The sequence below is a fragment of the Glandiceps talaboti genome, chromosome 3 (genome assembly GCF_964340395.1).
Source record: "Glandiceps talaboti chromosome 3, keGlaTala1.1, whole genome shotgun sequence".
Taxonomy (NCBI): domain Eukaryota; kingdom Metazoa; phylum Hemichordata; class Enteropneusta; family Spengelidae; genus Glandiceps; species Glandiceps talaboti.
This window is the reverse complement of record NC_135551.1, coordinates 32,034,353-32,046,494: the sequence shown is the minus strand read 5'-3', so window position 1 is coordinate 32,046,494 and position 12,142 is coordinate 32,034,353. Positions and strand designations below refer to the sequence as shown.

The 12,142-nt window shown below is 36.8% G+C and overlaps 1 protein-coding gene across 1 annotated transcript; it reads right to left on the bottom strand.

Moving 5' to 3' along the window:
* Nucleotides 1-3,005: 3,005 nt before the first annotated feature.
* LOC144453888 (uncharacterized) lies at nucleotides 3,006-11,606 on the bottom strand. The gene is made up of 5 exons (XM_078145236.1): nucleotides 11,272-11,606; nucleotides 8,561-8,692; nucleotides 7,429-7,488; nucleotides 3,844-3,963; nucleotides 3,006-3,441 (listed from the first exon to the last, which is right to left on the bottom strand). Exons 1-4 carry the CDS (start codon nucleotides 11,604-11,606, stop codon nucleotides 3,957-3,959), a joined length of 534 nt encoding a protein of 177 aa, XP_078001362.1. The 3' UTR covers nucleotides 3,006-3,441; nucleotides 3,844-3,956.
* Nucleotides 11,607-12,142: the final 536 nt, after the last annotated feature.

The following is a 12,142-nucleotide window of genomic DNA, read 5'->3' as shown; positions in this document are numbered from 1 at the left end:
AAATGTCGTCCACGAACGCCAACAACACTTTCTTCGGCATTGCCGTACACTTGTCAAGATCACTTTTTGTCTGGGTCAAGATCAAAAATTCGCATGAAAGGTAAAGTGTAAAGCTTTGATTTAACAATTCATTTTATTGTGTCGGTTTTGACAGCACTGATCACATAGTTATGATATTACGTATGTCACAACACTGCCACGGTTGCCAGTGTATTTGGTCATTTCAATGTCATTTAAATCTATAAATACCTCATTAACAGTTTTCTCCCAGCAGGTCAGAGTGAAACAACACAAACCTACGGAGTTGACAACTTCGCACGGACTGCAATTTAAATATTTGTTTGTTTGATATATGAGGAATTATTGAAGTGATCAGATAATTTATAATGAAGTCCAGATGTAAATTTGAAATATCACCCAATTGTATGTTTCTTGGTGTAAAGCAGTAACTAACGATGATTGGCCGTGTTCCAGACAGTATTAGTTATGTTGATTGGCTGTGTTCCAGACAGTAACTTACTAGTATACGATGATTGGCTGTGTTCCAGACAGTAACCTATGATAATTGGCCGTGCTCCAAACAGTAACTTATGATAATTGGCTGTGTTCCAGACAGTAACTTATGATGATTGGCTGTGTTCCAGACAGTAACTTATGATAATTGGCCGTGCTCCAGACAGTAACTTATGATAATTGGCCGTGTTCCAGACAGTAACTTATAACTGATGATGATTGGCCACTTCTATACACAGTGGTCTGAAGTCGATAGGCAAAAGTTATTATACATGTATATATGTTGTGGAGTTAACTATTTTGGGATGTCAGATCTGTTAAATAACGACCAAGTGCTGGGGACGCCATATCCCTGATTGTTATAAGTTTGACTCTCACATCCTTACATCGGGTCATAAAATGCATACATAAATCAACAAATACGACAAGCATTTGATATCAAAATATTTTATTAATATTTACAACCCAGCCATGTATATCTTTCAAGAAAACAACCCGAAAATATTTACAAACTTCGTAGCGTTCTGATATAGAGTCGTTGTTAAATGTATATACCGGTCGACTTTAAAAAAACTTAAAACTAATAAAAATATTCCGAGTCTTTTACAATTAGCGACAGGCAAACTTTAACAACATAAAGTTGTCACAAACAGGGAAAGTAAACAGCTGAATGGGATTAATACCATTTGGCATAGCATGTTGGATTCACATAGTATTGCATTGACATAGTATTGCATTCCATCATTTGATAAGAACAGCGATATGGCCTCTTTCTATGATAGCTCACATTCACAAATGAAATTCAATTTCCCCCTGGTATTTCATGTTTAGAAAGAGGCCATATCACTGTTCTTATCAAATGATGAAATGTAATACACGTTTCTGTTGTCTTGCTGTGACAATCAAATTTATTTGATTTTCCCTGTTTGTAACAAGCTCTGCTTGTTAATGCTTGTGTGTCACTGGCTGTAGAAGTTAAATCTGTATCAATGACTTTTTAACAAGAAAAGTAAACTAAGTATGTTAGGCTTATCCTATTAAAAGCACCAAGAGTTGCGCATTATATTTTATTTACAGCCAGACATAAAGTTTTGTTTTTCAACATGAATATGAAGATGTCTCCCAACTAGATAACCATACGTTACTACAAGGCTTTCACTATGATAACCATATGTTACTACAAGGCTTTCACTATGATAACCATACGTCACCACAAGGCTTTCACTATGATAACCATACGTTACTACAAGGCTTTCACCAAGAGAACCATACGTTACTACACGGCTTTCACTATGATAACCATACGTCACCGCAAGGCTTTCACTATGATAACCATACGTTACTACAAGGCTTTCACTATGATAACCATACGTTGCTACAAGGCTTTCACTGTGATAACCATACGTCACCATAGGCATTCAATATACATGATATGTGATAACCATACGTTACTACAAGGCTTTCAATATGATAACCATACGTCACTACAAGGCTTTCACTATGATAACCATACGTTACTACAAGGCTTTCACTATGATAACCATACGTTACTACAAGGCTTTCACTGTGATAACCATACGTCACCATAGGCATTCAATATACATGATATGTGATAACCATACGTTACTACAAGGCTTTCAATATGATAACCATACGTCACTACAAGGCTTTCACTATGATAACCATACGTTACTACAAGGCTTTCACTATGATAACCATACGTTACTACAAGGCTTTTCACTGTGATAACCATACGTCACCATAGGCATTCAATATACATGATATGTGATAACCATACGTTACTACAAGGCTTTCAATATGATAACCATACGTCACCATAGGCATTCAATATACATGATATGTGATAACCATAAGTCACTACAAGGACTTCACTATGATAATCCCATCTTACTACAAGGCTTTCACTATGATAAAAGTATCTTGTAAATAATGCGTAAGCTTTGCATTTCTCTAGGATAAGGTAGAACTTGATTAAACGGGCAATGACCCTTTATGATCATACAAATGTGTGTACTGTCGATGTCAGAGGATTAGACTAGTATTACAATACAGCCCGTTTCATGTTACCGATCACCGACCCCTGTTTGATACAACCATATGCATACAGAAACCAATAAGAAACTGCATATTCTACACTTAGATAACAAGATCGGAAATTTTTGCTGTGTTTAATATGAAAGAAATCAATGAAATGTACTGCAACTAGACCAGACACACGGACGCCAATGTTTTGACGTCTGCATTTGATGTCTGCATGGGAGTCACTCTAATAATTAAATATAAAGTACAAAATGTTATAAGGAATTGTATTCATTAAACCTTGCTATCTGAAAGTGTAGTATGTGTATAGACTGTCGACAGTCGCTCGTGCCTTTTTTGCTACGTTTTATCTTAAACTAAAGTCGTCGCCTCGCTTCGATCCAGTGCAATACTACTATAACCGTGTACTACTGATAGCCAGGTAGGCCCGGGCGACTATAGTCTATCAGCTAGCCCTCGGATGTTCTTCCGATAAAATACGACACACAGCCGAACAACGCTATCGAGGATGGAACATCCGTGTTCGGGCAAGCTCTCACATGCGAACTTCGTTCGCTTATAGTTATGGCATCGAAAGAAAGCCCGAACGTCTAGCAGCAAGACTAGGGCGACTACGGCCCTCGCTATTAGTAGCATGTAGTTATAGTATATATTGCTCCGGATCGGAGCGAGGCGATAACTTTAGTTTTAGATAGAACGTGCAAAAAAGGCACGAACGACTGTCGACAGTCTAGTATGTGTAGTTTGTTATTGGTTTCTGGGTGGCTGTATCAAACAGAGCTAGTGGACAGGAATTTGAGAGTAGTTGTAAAGTGTATCCAACCCATAGTAATATCATAGTAGTTCCTTCTCCATTTTGCACCATTTCTGTATGGGGACAAGAACAATGGAAGGTAGCGGTTAGTGCGTCTGAAAAACGGATGGGCGGGGAGTAAGGACATAGGAAAGGGGAGTCTAAGATGAAAAGAAGAAGATGAAAAAATGACATATATAAATTCACATTGATGGTTCGTCACTTTTTCAGACACAGTGCAGTGATCTCAGCACGCTCTTCTACTAAGTAGAAAAAATAATAGTTTGTATTGCTTTGGACGAAATTAAAAGATGATGGCCAGAATTACCTACGTTTATACTGTTTTCTACGATGAAATATTACCCTTAGATTTAAAGGAAAACATAGTCAAACCGAAATGAAATTTCTTTTGGTTAATTCTTAATAAATCTTAGACTAATAAACATGTTGTAAGTAAGCTTACAGAGCCCTCTTACCCTTAGTCCAATTGTACAATACGTATAACACATTCCGTCTGCATTACGAGTAACTATATAGCCATTTCGTTCGTATAAACTTCTAGCACGGTTTTCTGCGTAGCACCATAATGTCATTTTCTACCGAAAATTAGGAAAAATACAATGAAACTACAATGTATCACATTTACTAGTAATCATGGAATTTTGCATTCGAGTTACATCATTGATGGAAGGAGTCATACACCATACTGTACAAGGCAAAAGGCAGGAAGCTTTGTGTATATTGTGCATACGCACAGACAGATCTAGACAGACAGACAGACAGACAGACAGACAGACAGACAGACAGACAGACAGACAGACAGACAGACGGACGGACGGACGGACGGACGGACGGACAGACAGACAGACAGACAGAGACTTTCATGCATGTATACATTTATACATACATACATACATACATACATACATACATACATACATACAATGTACATGTACATACATACGTACGTACGTACGTACGTACATACATACATACATACATACATACATACATACATACATACATACATACATACATACACATACATATATAAACATAGCCAGACAGACACAGACGCAGACACACAGACAGCCAGACAGACAGACAGACAGACAGACAGACAGACAGACAGACAGACAGACAGACACATACATACACACACACACATACATACATACATACATACATACATACATACATACATACATACATACATACATACATACATACATACATACATACATACATACATACACACACATACATTGCAACAAGTAGTGGCCATGCCAGACCACAGACTTCTTTGTCTGTGGCCAAACATACATATTGTAACCTTTGAACTATTTAGTTGATTCACTAGTTTAATTCGCCATGTCAGACACGAATCTATCATTGCTGTCTTTTAGGAAAACCAATGTTAATCGTTTATCAAGTGCTATGACCGCTTAATGAACTTTGTGAAGAGATAAAACGGTCTAAATCCGTCGACACCATTGTTGAGTAACCCGACCAACACGTTTGACAAAGATTAGATAAAAAGTATTAGTCCTATAAAAACACCAGTTGACATCGCAATCCAGTAACATGTTGGCCTGTATGGACTGTTGCTTCAAAGTATGCACCATAGGCCTTGTACTAGAATGAATATATAATCACGAAACAACTAAATGTGTTATATTATGATTTTGTTTCATGTCACTGTGAGAATAAGCAGCTATTGTATTAAAACTACAATGTATCACAGCTATATTGTCTTTTCTGAGATACATTTTGTACGAATCATTCAAATCCAAGTAACAGTATACGGAAATGTATATTTTGTAATTTTATTTGTTCTTGTTTTGAATTACTTATTTTGTGTACTCGTTGAAGCATGCGTGGTTACCTAGTAACTATCAGCTATTCCAAATAGATTTGTTGACAAAATGATCGGACTGTCTGGCCCCTTTATTTGTACTATTTACCACAGACAAGTTGTCTGTGTGTTTACATACTAGCATAAAGTCTGTGTACACGGAACTCAGTCAGTAGATGGGTAATCTAGCTAATTAGAAAAAAAATAACCATTTACAGTAATCTTTCGGAGTATTTTTCGATGGGCACAAAATAACGAAATATAGTAACGAGTTGCAAACTTATTGTGGCTTTGAAACTTTAATTTATTAAATGTGTATCCATATTAATTATGGAAATGATATTATTTCGACATTTTTAATTTGCTCATACTTAATGACGTCATTCTTATAACAAAGAGTACACAGAGGACAATACACTTGTATTGTGCTATTTTTGAATCACACATTATCTTCCCTTTAACCTAAATTTCCAGTTCATGTTAATTGACATCTTCGCTCGCATGCAAAACACAGTCACAGACTGATTTTTAAGGTCTAGATTTTAACAATATTTTGTTTGGTTCATTTTAATCAATGATGTTATTCGTAAGTGGTGTTACGAAATACAGTAAACCAGTCTTGTCTGAGGGATTAGTATATATCCGAATACCAAAAATCGTGACATGCACAAACCTGTATAAGGTTAATGATTTTGACGGTGTAACCGATTTTTACGTTGCATATATATGGTAAGTAAATAGAACAACGGTTTCTTAGGTGTCCTTTTACTGCAACTTTTGTACTCGTTGAACATCCCAGAAAAGATCTCCACTCAATGTGTACATTTACACTACACAGAGTGTCACGTGGATATATTTAGAAATGATTAATTATCAAGATTGGAGAATTCTTACCGTACAACCCATCTGTTTGGCTTCTAACTCTGCATAATTAAGTAACATTCCTCCAATGCCAATCCCACGAAAATTTGGCTCTACGCACATATGATCTATATAACACTCTCTTGAATTAGTTGGCGAGTACGTAAGTATTCTAAGCATATGTAATACACTGAGAGAGAGAGAGAGAGAGAGAGAGAGAGAGAGAGAGAGAGAGAGAGAGAGAGAGAGAGAGAGAGAGAGAGAGAGAGAGAGAGAGAGAGAGAGAGAGAGAGAGAGAGAGAGAGAGAGAGAGAGAGAGAGAGAGAGAGAGAGAGAGAGAGAGAGAGAGAGAGAGAGAGAGAGAGAGAGAGTCATGTCGGTAAAGGAGTCTTCAGTAATTACAAGGGGGAGAGCCGGGGGAATTTAGGCTCGGATTGTTGTTTAAATTGTTACCCTCTCCCGACTCTGTCGTGCTAAAAAATGGCTCTCTCTCAACTTTCTTTCCCCTAAAACATGACCCTCCCCGATTCAAAACATGACTTAAATGCTGTCAGATATGTAAAAGGACAAAGGACACGAGTCCCAGAATCAATGGTAAGGACTTCATCCCACTGCTGCCACCAATGTTGAAAATTTTAAAGGCATTGGACAATTTCGCACTACTACGGCCATGTGGATGTGTTTTGAAGGTACTGTATTAATAAGTACCCGTGTTTGGATCTCATTGGCTAAGCTCGGGGCACAATTCAACTCCCAATGATTAGATTGGCACACTCTTGACATTGTCGGGAGCAAGGTCAACATCAATTCTCCACAACATTATATCCCAACTGCTCCGTTTTACACCTGTGAGACCCACTCCTCTCCTCACACTGAGTATTAAATTCATTGCATGGTTGTCAGCAGCAATTTGATATAGGCTGATATCATGATACAACATGTACCTAACCCTAACCGTAATCCTAACCCTAACCCTACCCTAACATGAATGGTAGGAATGGGATTTGGTATCGGTGGCAGCTCTGGGATGACAACACCTTTAAATAATGCGATGTTAGGCAATATAATGAGTAAAAGTAAAATGTGGCCCTCCCAAATCCCATTTTCTATACTATGGCCCTCCCCCATGAGCCCATCTGTAAAAAGTGACACCCCCCCATTCCCCCGGACCTCCCCCTTGTAAATACTGCAGGCTTCCCTAATTTATACAATATAGAATGTTATACATGTATGTTATACATATACATGGTAGATTACGATGCTAATAGTGTCAAAGAGAGTAGTTAATCGATAAGAGTTGTATTTGAATATGTCAGACACAAAAAATAACACTGAGGATACTTACCGACATGCTCTAAAACATCCTAATAACGAATAAGCTTCTGAACAACGGATTTTGGGTTTCCTACGAATAAAAAGAAAGGGGAAAATGAGAAGATGAGCATGGGTAACAATCTCACCTTATCGATGTGCGGATAGGATGTGGATTAAGGTGGAGATGCACACCGTGACAGGGAAGATTTTAAGGGTGACATATTTTCAAGTTATTGTTTCCCAACAATGAATAAAATTTACACCATCAACCCATATATTTTCTGAAAGGTTTTTCTCTCCTCTTAAATGCTATTGTATTTTCTATTGTCTTTGACTGGAAGTGAGAGTTTGTTTAAGGTATGAATAGAAGTGTCTTGATTATCTCAAGGCGCCAATATAAATGCCTCGGAAGAGACCACCGGTCACCCGATTTTCCATTTCTTTGGTGTTTTAGTATAATCGACCAATGTTACAAAAGGCGTTATGACATTGTGATGAACATTTCAATATCTTTCTCAAATCAAGTTCCTGAAGTGGCGATGGGGTTATACAGTTCACGTCATGATAGGTGATGCAAAAATCTTACGGAAATTTGTTGAATATAGTTAAGAAAATTTCTTAAACTATGTATGACGAAGTTTGTATCGGCACAGTACGAGCACTTGACTTCAAATAACTAAGTTCCAAGTTGCAAAAATTAAATGAAAGTTAGAAAGGCAATAATTTTATGACAAATTTTGAAAATTAAAATAAATGATCAAATTCTTGCCCATTTTGATTCCACTAATCTAGAATTTCAAGATTACTATTGAAAATTCCGTTTGGAAATGAAGAAGAAATATGGTGTCTATGGTCCACGCAAGAATAAAGTTACACGTAGATTAGATGGTTAAACCTGACATAGTTATCAATCACTGAATACTAAATAAATAAAGACAGTGAAATTAAAAGTTGTTAATGTAGACAATTTGTCATATATTGTTACACGCGTCTACAATTAAATTCACCTGATCCGACATATCAATAAACGTCATTATTTCAGTAAACATTGTCATTAAAAGTTGAAATTGAGAGATAAATCATGTTAATGTAAATAAAGTGCGTCAATAATAAGATACGAAGTTGTTGGGATGAACTGAAGACAAATAATATTGATCACTTACGGGTCATCTTTCACGACAAGTGTGATAAGCCCTACAGCTTGGCTAGCTTGAAAAGCTATAAAACGGTGTTCGTAAGCTTCTGAAGGACATCGCGATATAGACAGGCGTACCATATCCAATATTTCTGGTAATCTGTGACGAAACAAATATGTAAGAGTATTCGACAGTTGCAACTTTTCAGCTAAGGGTGGTTAGGGTGTAATTTGATGAAAGAAGAATAGTTAGAGTGCGTTGAGACGTGTGTAGGGACAATGGGAGAGAGCAAACAACATTGGCAATAAAACCCCCGAAATTCTTCCATCGTATTAGAACCATAGCAGTAGTAATCAATCTGAACGGATGGTCTATCTATATCTGCAATGATTTGTGTTTGCTAAGTCACAAACTTTTGTGTAAGCGTCATCGTCATTTTGATCTGTACGTCGTATCTACTTATGACGTGGCAGATGGTGACAAAAAATGAAAAAGAAAGGAATTAAAAAAAATAATCACGTATTAATCAATAAATAAATAAATAAATCAACCAACCAAACAACCAACCAACCAACCAACCATCCAACAAACAAACAAACAAACAAACAAACAAACAAACAAACAAACAAACAAACAAACAAACAAACAAACAAACAAACAAACACAAAACACAAAACCAAAAAAAAACCCAAAAAAAACCCAATAAATTCACCAGTTTATCGGTCGGTCAGTCATTCAGTCAGCAAGCCAGCCAGCTTGCGAGTCAGTCCGAGTCAGACAACCAGTCAGTTGAACATCCAGTTACTCATTCTCACAGTCAATCATTCTGTTAGTCAATTTCCAGTCGTAAGCCAGTTATTATTTGCTATTCAACTCTGTTTACATTTACTATAGTACATCATCTCTATGATATAATTCTAACTTCCCCACTCGTCAACGTGTCCATAAAGCCCAGACCACTGTAGGTCAGAGCATAAACCAACAACAACACTGTACCTCTTTGGTTTTATTAGTTCATGTTTTGTCTTGTCACCTCGTTTGACCTCAAACATGAGAGCAAAAATAGATTCGATGAAGGTCACACATGGGTGTGTTGTTATCCAGTTGCACGTATTTCAAAAGCAACAGTCCCATGTCAGATTATTGTGTTGTGCGTGTCAAGTCCATCCACTTGGTAGTTTTTAGTTGGCGTCAAAGCTTGCAATACTTGACGGATAAGGGAGCTGTTTATCATTTCGGAATAGATTTCTATCGAAATTTGCATGAAATGTAGGAAATAAACTACTCATTTGATTCATGTGGCCACCCATCTTATGGGTGAGATCAACAGCAAACTATAAGGAGATTATTTTGTAATGTGCGCCGCAGTATATCATAAGATAAGATAAAATATAACTTTATTACAACCGTATTAAAAATTGATAATTCTATTTGGGTACATTAGGTGTAATAAAGATATTAAAGAACACTACAGTATCATGTTACTGGCTGAAACTGGTTGACTGCTGAATGACTAACGTACTGTATGTGCGTGGGTGGAGGTGGGGATCACACGTTGAAGTTTCTCCACTATTATACATGTGGTGTTATTTCATTTCATGATGGCGTTTTAAAAAACAGGAAAACGTTAACATCGATGGAGTCAGATGAAGTTGACCGATCCATCGAATGATTCAACAGCTTATTGGTTTGTTTACACCTGATATGACAAATTGGTTCAGGCCATGAATTATGGCTTACCTCGTGCCGGTAAATATAAGACAGTATAGTTAGGTTGTCTAGCTGTCAACGGTCTCCGTATTTACAGCAGTACAAATGACATTTGTTTACAGGGAACAAACCAAACCAAAACAGAATTTAGAAAAGAAATACACAATCGTAATCCTATACACATGACGTCATCGTGTACACGAGACTTGATTGTGTGACGAGACAACACTTGTAGGGTAGCAAAACCAAGAGCCGGATATATAGCAAATAGTTTAAAATATTTCAATAATTTATTGATATTGAAAATGTTTCAAAGTATTTGCTAACAACAAGTGTGATTTTTCTGGCATTAATAGAATAAACGTGGTAAAACATTGTTGTACAGTCACAATTAGTTTGAATACGAATGTCGGTGCTACGAATGCTTACTATAACAAAGTGACCTCTCTTTTATCGTGTGGTTACTCGTAAGTCATTTTTACACAATGTTACCATTATATTTGTATTGACACTATACAATTTGATAATGAAACCACTACCCACAGATCAATGTATGTAGTACACGCTATCTACAGAATAATTTAAATTTACTAAACTAGACAAATACTGTCGTAAACGTGTCAGTTGTAGTGTATCTATTGTTATGTATATTGTATTCCTTCATATCGGATAGATTAATGCATACAATACATTACGTGGATTAAAGTTATCATTATACGTACACAGGAAACTGTATGTTACATAAATGCAATTAATCTTGTGTACAGAATGTATTTGTAATTCTCAGACGCAATGTAACGCATATACATGGACAAGATGAAAAAATACAAGCGTTATAATCCTTAAATATGTTATACTGTTGAGTTTAAGCTTTGGAAATGTTTTGGTAAATGGTCACTCTGGAAAGAGGGTAATCGTGTGTGTGTGTGGGGGGGGGGACTGTAGCCGTACTACGAGTAAACAAGTCTTTGATGTTGATTATTGCAATCACGTAAAGGCGTATTGTATGAAATAATAAAGTAACTCACTTCTCTTTCCCGACCGTCCATTCGTATTTTCCTCTGAACGCCTCCACCATTAACCTAGCTGCAAAAGTCACCTCATTCTCTGTCATTTTTCTGACTGTAATCATTGAATCATCATTATTGTTTTCTTGTAAGTCCTCTGGTTCTGCCAGTAATGCACGTTTCACCTCGACAGCTGAACTCGGTTGATTTGTAACGACTCCATTGTCATCGTTGTCATCGTCGTCGTTCTGTGTCTCTTCTTCTAAGAAAACTTCAAAGAAATCGTCTGGTGACAAGCTTTCGTTCTGATCAAAATGACTTCGCCTCAGAACGTGTACTGCAAGTCTACTATACATAAGTCCACACAATCAAATAAATAGAGTCCGTTGTTAGATCTACGTGTACCTCTTGTTCAGTGGTACAAGGGAAACGCAGCTGTCGCAAAGTTTACGACCTGTGCTGTTCTAAATGGCATTGAAACTTGGTAAATTTACCCAGTCGTTGGTATATGCACGTGCAAATGGATAGAGCTGAAATGAACTTTGAACATAATGCCAGAGTTGTTATGATGTCGTGTCAATCCGAGGTCACACAGTCAATATTATTCATTAACCGAACAAATGTTGTATATGACATACACAATACTGTTAATTATTGTTCTATAGTCACATGACCACATGATCATGAGCGAAATAGCAATCTGGTTCTAATAGGACAGGTGTGGGTGGAGACATATATACTTCAAACTTATATTAATGTTCTCATTTCAATAAGGGGTATATACAGATAGAGATGAATAACTAACTAATAGCTGTCAATAACTGATATAAGGATCGAGACACACACAGATGAATAACTCATTAATTGCTGTCATGTGAAGAGAGAGTGGAAG